Raw genomic sequence first — 18,692 nt, forward strand, 5'->3', positions numbered from 1 at the left:
ATAAATTTCTGTTATTGACGCTGTCTGATCTGCAATATTGTTATGGTAGCCTTAGCAAACTCATGCACTATCCCTTCATACTTTTGTCTGCTACTCAACATGCAGTCCTTACGAACAATCGTGGAAGATGGAACACTAAATTCTTGCCCCAAACTTTTATCCAAGCTAGAATTCTTGCCTGTGATAGTCTTCATCTCTTGCTTGAAAGCATGGGGTTTTGAAGCCAAACAAACCTGGGTTCAAAGCCCAGCTTCATTCACTTAATAGCCATGTAGCTTTAACTAATTTCTCTAAGACTCTCTTTTCTCATCCCTAAGATGGGTATGTCACTGGAATTCAGTCAATATGTAGGTTAAATGAGGTACTGCACATGATATGCCCAGCCCAACACACATACACCCAACAGTGATAGTTGTAGTTATCCATTTTTCAAAGCTCCATTTAATACTTGATTGTTAAGCATTCTATCCTCTCTGGACCATCAACACAACTTGAGGAGACGATAGAAAAGGTGAATCATGGAGTCAAGCTTAGAGCCCTACTCCACAGGACCTCGATGTCACCTGAGAACAGTGGAGTTAATGTGATAAGCCATGGGGAGTGATTCAGGGATATTAAACTGAGGAAAAGCATGATCAAAGTCATGGTTTAGAAAGGATAGAGTGCTGCATGTAGGTGATTGGGAAAGACACCATGCAGTAGTCGAGGTGACAGGCTATGAAGAAGTGAACTAGAGTGGTGCCCATGGAAACAGAAAGAGGGTGATTATTTAGAGAAACTTTTCAGACAGAGAGTCTATAGGACTGACAACTGACACTCAAAAGACAACAGAGTCAGAGGTCACCCACCAAGGCCTTGAGATTGATAGAGTGGTAGCATCATGAACAGAATCTGGAGGCCAGGTGAAGGTACACAGGCATGGGGGAAGCATCAAATTTGATTTTCACCTTCTCACCCCATTCCCCACGCTGCTCCTGCCACAGCATCTCACCCCATATCTGCAGTCTGATCTGGGTGGTCTCTGTGCCCGTCTCATCTAGTAAAACTTCAAGCAGGGAAGTTTTCAAACTTAATTTACACCAAGACATAAACGGTAAACTTTTTAAAATCCTATCTTCATTTTAAGAAAAGACACCTCCCCACACACACCCCGCAAATGAAGCACCATGAAACCTGGATAACTGAAGAACATAAATAATGTATGGGATGGGGAGTTCCCATCATGGCTCAGCACAAATGAATCTGACTAGTATCCATGATCCCTGGCCCTGCTCAGTGGGTTAAGGATACAGTGTTGCCATGAGATGTGGTGTAGTTCGCAGACTCGGCTTGGTTTCCGCATTGCTGTGGCTGTGGTTCAGGCCAGCACCTGCAGCTCAAATTCGACCCCTCGCCTGGGAACTTCCATATGCCGCGGGTGCGGCCCCAAAAAGCAAAAAATAAAAAATAAATAAATAAAATAAGGTATATGATGGAGAAAGCACATCCTTTACATTATTATCCTCACACGTTCCACCTCCTCCTGCTACAAACATTTTGGCTGCAATGTGGTGCCTTCCCTAGAAACTACTGTTGTGTTTATGAACCCCTGTCTTATTTTAATGCTGGATGCTGTTCAACACCAGAGAAAAACAAACAAAATTGTTTTCACTGGCTTTTTTAAAACTATGAAGCATCAGCACAGAACAGCAAGGCTGGGAAGGTGCCTGATACATCAGCCCAGTGCTCACTTTACTCCAACCCTTGTCTTCCACCCCTCATTAAACCCACCTCCTTTACCCTTGTCAGAGATATAAAATAGAAAGCCCTTACTGTCTTCAAAATAGTTTTTCATAGATTAGAAAACAATTAAAGAGTGCTTTCACTTTTTTTTCCATTCTGAGTTATTTGTTCAACCAAAATCCATGGAGTGACTATGTACTTACACTGCAGAGGGGAGAAAAGGAGATAGAGAAAAGAAAAGGAGAGTGAAAATCCAGACCCCCACAATTCCTACCCTCAAGAGGTTCTCAGTTCAGATTGTCTTCATTCACATCTGTGGATCACCTTTGCAGCTCTGACCCTTTTAAATATCCCACAGGCTTTTCTAGGTTTCTTTTAAATGTGGGATTCCGGTGGCATTCTGTACACATTTTCCACAGGATCTAACCCATGAGTTCTAAATTCCCATACATACTGTAGTATGTGGATACACAAGACTTGTGTGTGTGTGTGTGTGTGTGTGTGTGTAGGAGAGGTTGACTTAATAGTTGTGGTGCTGAATCAGTGAGCAGATTACTCTGAACTTCACTTTCTGTCATATATTCACTGCAATGTGCCAAACACTGCACAAAATGAGTTAAGAATATGTGAGGGAACAGTGGTTCCCACAGAATGTAGTTCCACTTTCTTCATCTCCCAAGCCAATCTTTTTTTTGTTTGTTTGTTTTCTATTTCAAGGTTTTATAGAACTTATTTGTAACACATTTTGATGAAATATCAATAAAAATTGATGACATGACTTCGGAAAAAAAAAAGAAATCATCATGGTACTGCTGCTATAGAAAACAATATAGTAGGTCCTCAAAATATTAAATAGAGAATTACCATATGCCAGAAATTCCACCTCTGGATATACACCTGAAGGAACTGAAAGCAAGGACTAAAAACAGATTATTTATACACCTATGTTCACTGCAGCAGTATTTGCAATAGCCAAAAGGTGTCCATGGACAGATGGATGGATCAACAAAGCAGGGCATATACATAAAATAGAACATCATTCCGCTTTAGAAAGAATTTCTGACACATGCTACAACTTGGATGAACCTTGAGGATGTTAGACTAAGCGAAACAAGCAAATCACAAAAGGAAAAATATTGTATGATTCCATTTACATGAAGTACTTAGAATTGTCAAATTCATAAAGACAGAAAGTAGAACAGTGGTTGCCAAGGGCTAGGGAAGGGATGAATGGGGTGTCATTGTTTGATGGATGTGGAGTTTCAGTTTGAGAAGAGGAAAAATTTCTAAAGATAAATAGTTGTGATGACTGCACAACAATATGATTTTACTTAATGCCATTGAGCTGTACACTTAAAAATGGTTATGATGGTAAATTTTACATCATAATATTTTAATGACAGTTTCTTAAAATATTAAAAAATGTTTAAGGATATAATAGAAGAAAATGTTCCTAAAATAAAGAACTATGAAAAAAAATTTAAAAAAGGAATCATCCCTCTTCTGGAAACAGATGCTCCAAAAGTCTATGGCCATGATGCAGACACAAAGGAAACACAAATAGACAATAGGACAGGGGGAAATCTTTTTGGCGTCATTTAAACAAGTATGTGTAAAAGCATTTACAGCTGTGTCTCAACCTTGCTTTCATTATCATAACCACTAAGGAATCTTTGTAGATATATTTTCCCTGATTATCTTCTGATAAAAATTTAAAACCACAGGGAGTTCCCTTGTGGCACAGCAGCTTAAAGATCTGGTGTTGTCATTGAAGAATTGTTGTCACTGCTGGCCTGGGAACTTCTACAGGCCATGGGTGTGGCAAAAAAAAAGTTTAAAACCACAGATGCATTATCTATCTGTTTATGTACAATGGTCCTTTAAAGGACCACAAACCATGGTAATATCTGAGATATCTCCCCCCAAGAATCAATTTTGCCCCTTTGTGGACAATATCACCCTCTCTGAGAAGGCATGACTTATAATATTAGCCCCTTTAAAAAATGTGTGCCATGACAAATAGCAAATTTGGTTGAAATAATTAGAGGACTGGAGATGCACACATGCTAACACTAAAATGTGTCCAAAAGTCTATTACCTTGGAGTTCTTGTTGTGGCCCAGCTGCAATGAACCCAGGTAGTATCCATGAGGATGCGAGTTTGATCCCTGGCCTCGCTCAGTGGGTTAAGGATCGGCGTTGCCATGAGCTGGGGTATAGGTCGCAGAGGCAGCTCAGATCTGGTGTTGCTGTGGCTATGGCATAGGCCAGCAGCTGCAGCTGATTTGACCCCTAGCCTGGGAACTTCCACATGCCCCACGTGTGGCCATAAAAAGACAAAAAAAAAAAAAAAAAAAAAAAAGTCATCACCAATATTAAAAGTATCTGCACACTACTAAACATCTGAACAAAAAATGAGAAATTTTCAGTGTCTCCAAATATCTAAAAATTGTCACTGTATAGATGATACAACATCCAACTGGTGAACAGAATTTTGAAAAATTTAATTCAGATATTTGGTATCATGTATAGAGAATGTAGCATTACCATTATTGCTTAATAGAACTATGACAGATTTTATTTTCCTACATGGTAAAAAATGCAGATTTTAGAGGGAAACTCCATAATTTTTCTTACTACCTGGAATTTATGGAGCCTTATAATTTTTCTACTCAGAGTGTGGACCTTGTACCAGCAAGATCAGCATCACATGGAAGTTTTTTAAAAATGCAGAATCATTTCCACCCCAGACCCACTGAAACAGAATCTGTAGTTAAGTGAGATCTCCACGTAACTCTTCTTCATATTAAAGTTTAAGGAACACTGCCTTAAAAGACAAATATCAAAATTCTTCCTTAATTCATCAGAGGATTTTATTTTTTAACTATCCAAGTAGATTTATTACTCCATGCGTTCTATTCTACAGAGCCTATAGGAAATGTAAACTACAGAAAATCATACAATTTTTTTAAAAAATCACCAGAAACAAAACTTGCGCATTTCTATCCTGGGGGCCACACTCTCAAAAGAAGTTAGTCCAGGTGGACAACTCACCCCGCAATGGCAGGGATGGAGGAGAGCAGGTGGATGGGTTTGCCAGGTGTCCTTGGCTCCTCTCCCCAGGAACAGGAGCAGAGGCCCCATCACCAGAGGTGTGACCAGAGTGCTCTTCCAAGCCTTAGTTTTGAGCACGGAAAGAAATATCCTAAGTGGAGCAACGTGAACAAGCAGCAGGATCCTCCTTATGATCCTAGCTGTTGTGTCCCAAAATGGCTCAATAAGTAAGAGGCTGCCTTCCCCAAACACTAGCCCAACCCTCCCCCATCAATTTCACCACATAGCTTCACTCTTTGGGGTCTGAAAGATCTTCCTATGGTCTTCTTAAAATAGGAAGGGTTATGGTGGTTATCAGTTACCAAACCAACAACCAGTGAAAGCACAATAGGGAGTATATGGTAGCTGGGTGTGAGCGAAGGAAATCAGAGCCCTGGAAAGATGTTGACCTCTCCCCATTGTACCTCTGCTAATACCCCAGGGGCCTGGTGGCCAGGACACCAGCTATGGAGACAAGCCCCCTCAGATTCAGATCCAAGCTCTGCCACTTACTATCTGGGGGACCATTAGCCAATTGCTTAATTCCTCTGAGCCTCAACTTCCTCACCTATAAAGCTAATTATGCCTACCTCCAATGCCATTATGAGGGCTGAATGAGATCTTGCTTGTCATCTCCCAAAACAAGGGTTTAATGTTAATGCCCTAACCATTAACTCCCTGAAAGAGCAGTAAAATATTTTCACCCGCTAGGTTTGGAAGGAAAGTGTTTTACCTCACAGTCTCAAATTAAAGGAACAGGAAGTGCTTTAATCAGAAAGCATGTATGGTAGCTTTAATGACAGGGCTTCACCAAAACTGTAGGGGGCATGACGCTGAGTCTGTTAAAGATTACATAACCCTGAAACTGCCAGTCAGCAGAGACCTGAATTCCCCTCTTAGATGTTTTCATCTGTCCTCCTCTCATGGAAAATAGTGGAAATTCAAATTGGTTCAAAAGATGCTAAACCACCAAAAAAAATCTTAGTTCACAAGACATCACAATAAAATGTCTATAAAGTAAAATTCATAGTAACCTTGAGGCAATTTTAGAAATCAACTAATAGATCCAAGAATCACAGACATTTTAGAAAACATCCCACTGCCCATTTTGACTACATCAGGGAAGGGCCAGGTAGTATCTGGAATTAGGAATGTCCACCTTTCTCACCATTAGAAGTTCAACATCAGGCCAAGAAAGTCAAAAGGTGAGGTCAGCCTCCTGATCTTCCTGTTAACCTGGTGGGGGAAATCAAGAGGCCACCAGATGAAAGTCAGCTGAAAGCCAAAGGGAAATGGTTTTCTCAGGAGCAACTCATTGCGGGTCTCAGAAAAAATCAGAAAATCTTCTGTCTGTATAGTGCTCTCTATAGCTCTTCACCTTCTGAGAGGGCTTCTTTTGCTTTTAGACTTCCTTCAGGACAAAGTCTACAGCTGGACAACTCAATTGTGCCAAGCATGGTCACCACCTCCATGCTGGGAAGGAAAGTGCCAAACATTTAACATTTGTTGTGCACCAATTTCTGGTGCTAACTCATCCCAGACTGTCTCTAAAGCACTTGCACCCTACCCACCTGTGTCTTTAGTCAAAGCAAAATCATCTGATAATAGAAATGGGTGTGGATCATACATTGTATTCTGAAGTCAAAAAGACTTTAAGGGTAGCTGCATGTTCAGATGATCTGTGTGGCTGATCCCTCCTCCAGTGGGAATTGTTGAGGGTAGTCAATAGGCCTTGGAAAATGTTATCTCCTTTTATTGTGTAAACAACCTACTAAGAAAGGAAAAAAAAAAATTCCACCTGGCCAGATAATGTGTTTCTTTAGATGCCTGATATTAAGTGTGGGGATACATATTACCAAGTACTTAAAACTTACATAATAAATGTCATCCTCTGAGATACCCCCACACCCCATGACAGCAAGTTCACTAATCCTCATGGAGAGAGTCTCAACCATTCTACCTAGAAAGGCCCTTTTATTAACACAAAATCCCAGACTGTAATAGATCTAGGGGTCCAGCCAAGTTATCAAATTTCAAGGCTTCCTTCATTCATAAAATGGTCTTTTAATACTGTCTTTAATTTTAAGACGTAATATACAAGAATTACATGCTGTACAACATTTTGATCTACTTGGATATATTTTTCCATAAAGATATAGTTCTATGACTACCCTTGTTAAGAAAGTATATCTCTAAACACATACTCGAACCTCTTGGGAGATTTCTGCCTAGCAGTATCACAGATCTACTTTCCTGGTTAAATGTAAGTTTTTACATTAGATTTAGGATACTTTCATCACCCAGCCTGTCCCCAGCATCTTAGTCTTTCCTGGGCCTTCACAGCAAACATACATGATTCATAGCCATTACCAAACTATAAAAACATCCTGAGTTTTCCCTCCCCCCAAAACTGCCCCCTAATATTTTGCCCCCAAACAAGAATGATCACCCAAATATCAAAAAGTGACTCCAAATTAAGGCATCTAAATACGTGAAAAGAAAGGAAAAAAAGCTTAACATTTACGAAACTTTTTCATACTAAATATCAAATAATAAAAATATACCTTTGTGTTTGAAGAGTCAAATCATACAGATACGTAAAGGCAAATCAACTGTTTCCAGCTGTAATCAGCGATAATAACCCAAGTACGTGAGAGCATGAGAAAAATGATCAGTTTCCTTTTGAGGTTACATGATAAGCAGCAGCAGTTAAGCAGCCTTTTTCTCTAAGAACCCAGTGTCTGCCCTCGTGGCAAGAGAAGCCAGCCCCTCTCCACGTCCCCCTTTATAGGGATCGCTTTCTGTTCACCCCTCTAAAGAGGATAAGGGCGGGGGAAGCTAAGGACCCGTTTTCTAAGATACAGAATAAGGTCGAGCTCTCATTCGAAAGGGGCTGCGTGGGCACAGAGGAGGAGGGAGGAGGCGTGAAGGGAGCAGAGAGGACTAGGTTCGTGGACTTTTTTTTCTGCACCCTGGAAATTCCCAGGCCAAAAAGGTACCGACCGGAGTCCCGGACATTCCCCTCAATGGCTGGCTCCAAGACCCGGACTGGAACCCAGCAGAGGAATCAGAAGCCAGTCTATGAACAAAAAGGTTTTTGCTAGGGATGCCTTTTTAAAAGGTCTCAATGAACTCACTGCCGGGCATTAGAGTTGCCTCGTGTTTATGGATTCACGCCGTCTCTTTTTCTTTCGCGTTTTCTCTATGGCCCCAAAATGTGTGGGGGTGGGACTAAAGGGGTGCTTTCTACAGCGCAGCTTTTCAAAAATGGCAATCAGAAAGTAGTATCTCTACCATGGCCCTTCATTGACAAAGGACAAATATACACATAAAGCAGTGGTTCTTCAACATACAAGTCATATTGCTTTCATGTGGGGTAGAGTGGGGGTGATTTTAAACAGAGAAGGAACCATTGCACAATACTGAGAGGATTTCTTCTACGACATTTGGTTTCACTGTGGCTTCTTTTCCTTTTGGGACACTTTCTTCTGTAATCTCTGTACTGCCTCCTTCCCTAGGCAGTGTTATAATCCAGTTTTATAGTCAGGAAATGTATGGTTCTCCACTAGGAATGGGCATCTAGATACCAGAACATCTTTTTTAAAAAAGAAGCCTGACTTCATTTCCTGAAGACTATTAAAAAGCAAAATACGGAGTTCCTGTCGTGGCTCAGCAGTTAACGAACCCAACTAGCATCCATGAGGACGCAGGTTAGATCCCTGGCCTTGTTTGGTGGCTTAAGGATCCATCCAGTGTTGCCCTGAGCTGTGGTGAAGGTTGAAGATGTGACCTCCATCACCCCTCATTCCAGAATTCCTAGGTGCTCCTAGAACTCTGCAACTGTGATCTCACTTCCAAAGAGAAAAAGATCGGGGAAGGGGGTGTGTTGTTTCCCTTGGGTGTTTATTCCCCCAGTACTCCCTGGGTAATTGTTATTTCTTTTAACAGGGCCCAGAAAGAGAAAACTCTGGCATGGAATACATGGATATAAAGACTTGTAATATACATTCTTGTGAACCACCCTGATGTATCAATCTGAAACTTAATACCCAAAGGTGGGCAGTATCAGTCAATTGGTACTTAATAAAATGATGGTTGTTTAGATGGTAAAAAGGAATCATATTAAAGGAATTCCCATCGTGGCTCTGCAGAAACAAATCCCACCAGGAACCATGAGGTTGAGGGTTCGATCCCTGGCCTCACTCAGTGGGTTGAGGATCCAGCATTGCTGTGAGCTGTGGTATAGGTCATAGATGAGGCTCAGATCTGGTGTTGCTGCGACTGTGGTGTAGGCCAGCAGCTGTAGCTCCAATTAGACCCCCAGCCTGGGAACCTTAACATGCCACGAGTGTGGCCCTAAAAAGACAAAAGGCAAAAAAAAAAAAAAAGAACCATACTAGAAACCAAACTTACACCTACTAAAGTTTCTCTTCTATAAAATATAATTTGCATAGAAGGGCCTTATTAAGGATTCTCCCTTTCACAAGTAGCATCAAATCAATCATTTGAGTCAAGAATATGAGGAGATGCACTAAGAAGTTAATGCCATCATTCCAAAATAAAAATCCATATTTTAACCTAATAAAATTATATACAAACTACTATTTTAAGATTTTATTATAGATCTAAATAGCCAACCTATGTAAATAATGACATTATTCAGCTAAACTATTAGGCTTTTACAAATCAAGAAAACTAACATAGAAGCTCCCATCATGGTACAGCGGAAACAAATCCAACTAGGAACCATGAGGTTGCGGCTTAGATTCCTGGCCTCACTCAGTGGGTTAAGGATCTGGAGTTGCCCTGAGCTGTACTGTAGGTCACAGACATGGCTTGGATTCTGCGTTGCTGTGGTGTAGGCTGGCAGTTGTAGCTCCAATTAGACCCCTAACCTGGGAACCTCCATATGCCTCGGGTGTGGCCATATAAAGTCAAAAAAAGAAAAAGAAAAAGAAAACTAACATAGAAAAGTATTTGCATGTTAAATTTAAAAACAGTTATAAATTTCATGTTCTCTGTGATTACAGATTTGTGATTTAAAAAACCCTGAAAATAAACCAAGTTGCTAATGCTCATTTCATTCAAATGACAGAATTATGGATTCTATCCATAAATTTTCTTCATCCAGATTTTAGTTTTTTTTTAAATTATGATATCCTTTGTAATGGAAAATATATATTTAAAACAAACTATGTTGGTATGCTAATATACACAACTCTGAGGTACTGGTTTAAAATAAACTTTTTGGAAGAAATTAAAATATTGTATCCAATTGTTCTGAGAATGATTTAGGTAATGTTCCAGACTCCACCCTTAGGCAACTTTTTTAACTTCCATACCAGAGTGTAGAAAGACAAATTAGGAGGGACATAGTGAATGAGAATACTTTAAGAAACTGTGTCATCAAATCTTTAGGACATAAAGTCACTAAGTTTAAAAAATAACAGAAATTGGATGAGATCACAATAAATCATTTGCACAAACAAGCAGTGTCACTCCAAAGTCATGGAGAGGCAGTGGAAATTGAAATTCTCCTGAGAAGACATGACTCAGCCTCCTTCAGGGATCCTTGAGAAATGCTCATAAGTTCTTTCATGAAAAAATAAAACCTCTTTACAAAGTCCAAAAAGTTCCAGTTGAAAAGGGCTATGATTCTCACATATCTAGTTCAAATCCAAACTCCAGTTCTTCATCTATAAATATCATCTGGACTATTAGATCATGATCAGAATTAAAAGCTATGAAAAAAAGCCCCTGAAATAATGAATAAACAATAATATTTCCTCAGTTCCATCTTCCCTCTTCCCTTAGTGTTTCTCAAAAATGTAAAATACCACACTTGCATCAGAAGCCTTGGGCATTTGTCATTAAGGTTGATTCCACAATTCCTGAAAGCAGAGCCCCTAATTCTGCATTTTCATCAAATATTCCAAATGATACTCTAAAGCTTAAAGACCATCAAAATTAAGCTACCTGGAGTTACCGTCGTGGCACAGCAGAAATGAATCCGACTAGAAACCATGAGGTTGCAGGTTAGATCCCTGGCCTCGCTCAGTGGGTTGAGGATCCAGCATTGCAGTGAGCTGTGGTAAGGTCATAGACACAGCTCGGATCTGGTGTTGCTGTGGCTGTGGTGTAGGCCTGCAGCTACAGCTCCGATTAGATCCCCAGCATGGGAACCTCCATATGCCACAGGTGCAGCCCTAAAAAGACAAGAGACAAAAAATAAAAATAAGCTTCCTTAACATATTTAACACCTTGGTCCACTACAAATCAGAACATAATTTAAAATTATACTTATTTATTTTATAAACTTGCAGGTGGCCCTCAAGGTTAGGAAAGGAAGATCTTAGACTCTCTGTTTTAAGGTAAAAACAAATTATTTGGATCATTCTTCTAAGAATTATTTTTTCATGCTTTCAGCATTGACATATCTAAAACCTCCCCAGTTTCTTCACATCTCCATTTAGGAATAAATAAAAACTAGATTCTACTGTGACTCAAAAAAAGAGTACTTACTAAATGGCCACAAATTAATTTAAACTTATTTAAGATTAATAAGATAAAGCTAGGAGTTACTACTGTGACTCAGCCCAGTTAAGAATCCAACTAATACCCATGAGGATGCCAGTATGATCTCTGGCCTCACTCTGGGTTAAAGGATCCAGTGTTGCCATGAGCTGTGGTGTAAGTCGCAGACGCAGCTCAGATCTGGCATTGCTGTGGCCGTGGTGTAGGCTGGTGGCTGTAGCTCCAATTCAACCCCTAGCCTGGGAACTTCCATATGCCACAGGAGCAGCCCTAAAGGAAAAAAAAAAAAAAAAAAGGCAGGGGATGTGGGGAGAAGATAAAGACAGTCAAGTAAAATTGATAATTCGATTATTTTAAGATAGCCAACAGGAATAGCACCTTAACTTTCAGGCATGAGAGAATGTGTGTACCTTATGCTCAAATCAAGTTGTAATAGATTTCAATATCTGAATTTAATTTTAACTAGATTTTAATTTCTAATATGGGTAGGCAATCATATAACAACCAAAGAAGAAACACTCAAAATTGATGGAAATAATTTCCACAGCTTTATAACAAACAATAGCATTCTTTACATAAAAGTTAATTCTTAAAACCCTCAAACTTCAGAACACAAAAATAAATTTCCCTTTATAAATTTCCCCTTTCACGTTCCAAAAGTGGTTTTTCTGTTTTGCTTTCTCAATGGCCACACCCACAGCATATGGAAGTTCCCAGCCCAGGGATTGAATCCTAGCCACAACTGGAGGCCCTAACCCACTGTACTGGGCCAGGGATTGAACCCATGCCTCTGCAGTGACCCAAGCAGCTGCCATTGGATTTTTAATCCAATACACCACAGCAGGAATTCCAAAAATGATTAATTGAGAATAGGTATAATCCTGCAAAATTTAGCTAAATCAAATAAGTAAGTCATCCAATGCAAATATCAATTCAATGCACAGATTTTATATGTACTGCTTTCATATTTCCCTTTTCCTTCTTTTCTAGATAAAAGCAGGACACTGTAAATATTCTCATTAGAAAGTTCTGACCAAGGACACTGGCCTTTTCAAGTAATTCAGAAGAAGGTGGATCATCAAGAGAAACTCCTGAGACACAGCAGTCTTCAGTGAGTTACATGGAGCTGGTGACCTTAAGCCTCAGGATTAATTCACACTGCTGAAGATGAACCAACTATGCTATTCATGCAGATGTGCTTAATTTCCTTTATCAGATAAGCTGCAAACAACACTGCACTGCCAACCAAACTTGTCCCTGCCACTTAGGTCAGAACATGTTTCACACATTTTAGCACAGTAATATAGCCTCCCAGGAGAAGCTAGTTCAGACACACTCATTAGCATCTTTGGTTACAAGGGCAATAAAGTGTATAGATGCTGTTAATAATGGTTCTCCCATGGCTAGGTCAGGATTGGAAAAAATATCCTATAGGTAGATATAAATGTAATCTGCATTTTTTTTCTAAGCTCCTTACAAGTCATTATATAAAGTCCAGCTCTTTTTAAAATTTTGTACAATATCAATGGAAGCCATCTCTCCATTGGGCCACCCATAGACTTCCTGTAGTGCCGGTGATAGAGAAGGTCACTGAATATGATTCCTCCAGTCCCCTCCAGGGCAAGCTATGTCTCCAAGGGGCACACAAAGGACAGGAACATGTCCAGTTGGTTCTTCACAATAACTTCATCTGGATGCAGCTTGTGGGGTAGATAGTGGGCCAGGGTCATCTCCCAGGCATCAACGAGATATACTCCAACTCCTGAGAACATCTTCCGAAGGATGGTGTCCAGCTGAAAGTTGTACCAGTCGCTGTTGAAAAGGCTCACCTCAGGTCCCAACTCCTGGGCATTGGCTGTCCGAATGACCACCACGGTTTTAGGGCTTCGATCCAGGAGCTGGACAACGGCTCGACGGATGTTCCTGAGCCTCCGGATATACACTTCCAAGGGGAAGGTGCTGAAATGAGACCATACAGCGATGGCAACCACTGTGTTCTTCCCTCCTACGATGCCATTCAGCTCGTTGGCCACATAACGAAGGTCATTGCTAAAGACAGTCGTGAACCGGATGGGTGGACCGTGGCAGCGGTATTTGAGCAGGATGTTGTGCTTCTGGTCCACCGCAAGGAAGGGACCCACATTCTTGGGACTACCCAAGTTAAATTCCACTAAATCTGAAATAAGGAAAACTCAGATTCATAACAATGTTTAAAAGCAAGTGATATATTTTGATTATTCTTTAGTTAGTGGCTTCAAAGGACAATTTTTAAAATAAAAGTTCAACAACAAAAAGGTGTAATATAAATGTAAAGGAAATACCTACTTCACTTCACCTTGGCTCCCTTGGCTTGAATGGACCTTTATTCTAACATATTTATTATTTCAATCATTCCATAAGCGTGACATTACAAGTAACATCATCAGCAATAGATTCTAGACCTATGCCAATACCTCAGAAGCAAAATAACTTCTTTACCTCTTTTGGGCCAAGAAATCTTTCCGTTTGCACTGACTGTTGAATATCTACACAGCAATTCAGCATTTACACATTTTTGTTCTAACAAATATTATTTCTTCCAGAACAAGAACTATAACTTCTACTTTTTTACAAACACATAATAGTAATCAAACACCTCTTTTTACAATAAGCAAAAAAAAAAGCAACCCTGTTTCTTTTTACTTTAATTTCACCTTATAGATGGACATCCATGTTAATGTCTTAAAGAACTTCTCTCTCCGTCCTACCAAAGACAGCAGCACAAGTCAGAATTCCCTTCTCTTTGTCCCCTTTATCTAAGTTGTGTTTCTAAATCTAGCTCCTCTGAGATCTTCTGAAGATCCCAAGAAATAGTAACTTATTCCCCCTTACTATTCCTAAAAAAAGCTATACAATTCTTCACTCAACATTCACCCCATGAGGAAAGAGGGTGTGTTTGATATCCCTAAATATTCCTCTATTGCCTTATACAGACCAGATTAAGTAACTTTCGGCAACTCAATAAATTAACATCTCCTGAGCACCTATTCAGTGCCAGTACCATTGTGCTCTAAGCCAGCAATGCTCAGATGGGTAAGCCACAGCACTCATCTCTCAAGGAGTGATAGTCATTTCTAACGAAGTAATATCAAACTATAACTGTCCCATCTTATTTACTCTTAAGGGTTCAAGTTAAGGTTTTGTTTTTTCTCCATTCAGTCCCAGGCTCCTCTTCCAGATTCTCATATGTAGTTCATTTCATTACTACTTAGCATTTGGCCCCACTTAACTGAATAAAAGCCCAACCCACCAATCTTTCTTTTGATTAAGATGAAGCACCAACTGGGAGTCTGGGGCTAGTAGATGCAAACTATTTATTTAGAATGCATGGGTAATGAAGTCCTATAGCATAGTACAAGAAACTGTGTCCAATCTCTTGGGATAGAACAGGATTGGATATGATATGAGAAAAAGAGTGTATATATACATATATGACTGGGTCACTTTGCTGTGTGGCAGAAATATGCACAACACTGTAAATCAACTATACTTTCATTTTTTAAAAAGGAAAAAAAAAAGAAGATCAAGCACTGATACAAGGCTTTACAGGTGAAAATCTGTCTGAAAAGGCTATGGTGGAAAATGATGAAGACACTCAATGTGATCACTGCTATGAAAGGAAATACGGAGCTACATCATTAGAATTTGGGAGTCAAGCAACTACAAGGGGTTCCGTTTGTGACTCAGTGGTAATGAACCAGACTAGTACCATAAGGAGGCAGGTTCAATTCCTGGCCCTGCTCAGTGAGTTAAGGATCTGGCACTCATTGCCGTGAGCTGTGGTATAGGTCACAGACGCTGCTCAGTGTTGCTGTGGCTGTGGTGTAAGCTGGCAGCTGCAGCTCCAATTCAACCCCCAGCCTGGGAACTTCCATATGCTGAGGGTGTGGCCCTAAAAAATAAAAAACTAAAATTAAAAAAAAACAAGCCAAACAAAAATGGAATTAACATTCTACCTTTAGGAGGTCATATCTACTTCCTCCTTTCCTCCTAAAAATTAAACTTGAAATTAAATTGATGTAATAAAAGAGCAAAAAGAAAAACATCACACACAACAACTTAAACTGTGGGAATTTGCTTTATGAAAGCCATCAAAAACCATTCCCACAGAGCTATTCATCAGCTCTTCCGCTCTGGTCAGGGTCAACAGTTCTGTTGCCCTGGATCCACCGCCACCCCTCACCCCACCCACAGTCCTTCTGGGATCATGGAATGAGAGATGGGCCTGCCATGAGCGGGGATTTTATCTGAATCTGAAGAGCTACCCCAGAGCCCAGCAGTGAGACCAGGAAGCTAAGAAGGCTAGGACTGACCCGACTCCCCCAGCAGGGGCCAGGTCCATCTCAGGGCCTACGACCAAGGATGGCTCCATCCGCTGCAAGGGTGTTTTAAAACAGACTACCATTTGGCTGCCTCCTTCCAGCTAAATCTATTGTAACCTTGGAGTTGGACCAAACAGAACTAGAAAAAGACAACTGGAAACATTCACTTCTATTTCGCAGCCCAGAATGTCAAAAATGACAGACACCTCTGAGGTGACAACATCCAGCTGCCTCAGCTCACACTTGGAGAAATGAAGTCCTGAGAAGTAGATGATTTGTCCAGGGTCACACAGCTAATCAGCAGTATGAACTCCAACGAGCACCCAGAGCTTTCATCAATGCATCACAACCCCACCACTGATGAGAAACTCTCACTCATCTCTCCAGGCTTAGGATACCTCTTGGGCCCTGCAGAGAAGTAACTGCCTCCTCATGTGATGCCTCTCTTTGGGCACTGGACTGGTCTGCCTATTCAAAACTGATTTTGTGTATATAGGAATGAGTTAGGAAACAAAGAGCAAAGTACTCACCTGGAACAAATGTAGTGAGATATTCAAACCATTGTCTGATTGTCGAGTCACCAAATAAATACACCACTTTTCTCTGTAAGCATTCTGTAATGTTGTCAGGGTCATTAAACTGGCGCATTTTAAACTTTCTGGGCCTCCATTGATCTTTATAATAATACCCAGAAGGAAAAGTTCCTAAGCCTTGAGATAGTTCTAGGCTGTTCATTTCTGGAGGGGAAAAAAAAAGATATTCTGAAATTCTCCTCCCACAAACCATATATTTAAAACATTCCAAGAGGAGTTCCCATCGTGGCTCAGTGGTTAACAAACCTGACTAGTATCCATGAGAAGGCAGGTTTGATCCCTGGCCTTGCTCGGTGGGTTAAGGATCTAGCGTTGCCGTGAGCTGGGGTGTAGGTTGCAGACGCGGCTGGGATCCCTAATTGCTATGGCTATATGGCTACAGCTCTGAGTCAACCCCTGTCCTGGGAATTTCCACATGCCTCGGGTGTGGCCCTAAATAGACAAAAGACTAAATACATACATACATACATACATACATACATACATACTTATATACAAACATTCTAAGAAACACAATTATGTCCCTATGTTTGTTAGCCTGTTGGCTATGGGTAATATTTACTGCCATCATATCTCAAAGAAATCCCAGACTTTCCCCCTCCCACAAAAAGTTCTCCTTTGCACAAAAATAGGAAGATCTGAAATGGGTGTGAGGGTGTTTGTGGATAGAAGGGGAAAAGGGGACGTTGAGCATTCCCTCTAATTATGCATGTTTTAATCAAAGCCAAAGATAAAGGCAGGCAAAAACCAAGGAAATATGCAGATCTAAGCATTGTCCAGCATTATCTCAGAACAGGAGAAAAGCTTCTCATCCAAATGCCTATGAGGTAAGTAAGAACTTAAATTCATGCTTTACATAAACATAGTAATATTAGTTTACTGTGTTTCAACCTTAAACAGAAAGTTTCAACCCATGGATCCTCCAGTCAAATAGTAACTCATAAAACCACCACTAACTACAGAAAACAAACCAATGACATACAGTCTAAAGAATTACTCCCCATAACACAAAAGGTTTAAAAGTCGTTATGCACAATAAACGATATTAAAATTGCACCAGCAGTGTGTACTCATGCTTGTAGCCTAGCTACACAGGATAACACAAGCCCAGGACACCTTTCCAGAGGGAGAGTCAACGCCCTTCTGCCCCAACACCTCCCTCAGAAAATGCCACTGAGAAAACAGCACGCTTTACATGCTTCACACCAAACAGGGATGCCTAATATTTCTCGCAAGTTACTGTGTACCAGACACTGTTCTGAGCAATTAAATATATCATCTCATATGATGCTCATGATAACCCTTTAAGGTAGGTCCTATTATTATTCCTACCTTTCAAAATAGTTAAGGAACTGGTCCTCAGCCCTAGAGCTGGTAGGTGGTAAAGCCAGGATCTAATCCATGCAGGTGAGCCCCCAGCCCACGCTCTCAATCACTAGGCTACATCGCCTCTCAAAAAGAGGTGCTTGTAGAGACTGACCATTCTCTTTTTGGCTTTTTTCCTGAAAGTGTACATTTATTCATTTCTAACACTTATTCAAATCTACAGTCTTCAAGAAACCACCAGTCATTTTATGTCACTTCCTTACACACCCCAAGGTTCAAGCCTTGATCATAATCCAGTAATTCTATAGTCTCACCTGTTAAACTACAATTCAAAATCCAAAAGCTCTTGGACTTCCCGCGTGGCTCACAAAATCCAAAAGGTCATGACTCAGAAATTTAAATTTAACTGAGTCTCCTATTTGTGACTATTTTCAACTTCTTTGACTTCTTGATATTATCTGTATTAGTCAAAATTATTTCGGTTGTACTCCCTTCAAAGACGATCCCCTATTTGACAGACAGTGCATATTTAATGTTTTTTTCATAGGTATCTGCTAGTTCTTTGCAGATTTGGGGTCTAAACTGAAAAGTAAACAGCATTTTGAGAGCTTTTATGGCATTTAATCAAAATTTATCAAAGAAAAATGGGAGGGGGGTTAGAGTAAGCATTTGTTTGGCTTATTCAAAAACAATTTCTCAACATGTGACCAAGTGTGGTTTTACCATGTCATCACACCTTGCCCGAAGCTCATTATATCAGCACATCAAGGCCACAGAGCACACACCTGCAGCCCAAAGAAAACATTTACTGGAATGGGAATTAAAAGTGATTTTGAAGTTATAATTTTTACCACAGTTAAGACTCAACTATTCCGTGCTAAATAAGTATTATAAAGAAACATGTATATAACACAGGAAACAATTACCATTTCCATTCAAATGTTAATTGTATTTACTACCAGAGTTAAGTCAAGCAAAGCAAATCAATTACTGAACCTGACATTAATTCTTTAAACAGGCAACGTTAGATAATAGCATAGTTTTAAAGTGAAATATGTGTACCT

At 40.1% G+C, this 18,692-nt stretch overlaps 1 protein-coding gene across 3 annotated transcripts in view; it reads right to left on the bottom strand.

Annotated features, from left to right (window-relative positions):
* Nucleotides 11,797-18,692, bottom strand: part of NXPE3 (neurexophilin and PC-esterase domain family member 3) — a 39,074-nt gene continuing 32,178 nt past the window's right edge. For all 3 annotated transcript variants that reach the window (XM_003132693.4, XM_013990160.2, XM_013990159.2), the window contains 2 exons: nt 16,240-16,446; nt 11,797-13,524 (listed from right to left, as the gene is read on the bottom strand). In XM_003132693.4, the coding sequence (XP_003132741.1) occupies nt 12,974-13,524; nt 16,240-16,446 (758 nt within the window). In that variant the 3' untranslated portion in view covers nt 11,797-12,973. The remainder of the gene's footprint in view (nt 13,525-16,239; nt 16,447-18,692) is intronic.

This window comes from Sus scrofa, chromosome 13 (genome assembly GCF_000003025.6).
Source record: "Sus scrofa isolate TJ Tabasco breed Duroc chromosome 13, Sscrofa11.1, whole genome shotgun sequence".
Lineage (NCBI taxonomy): Eukaryota > Metazoa > Chordata > Mammalia > Artiodactyla > Suidae > Sus > Sus scrofa.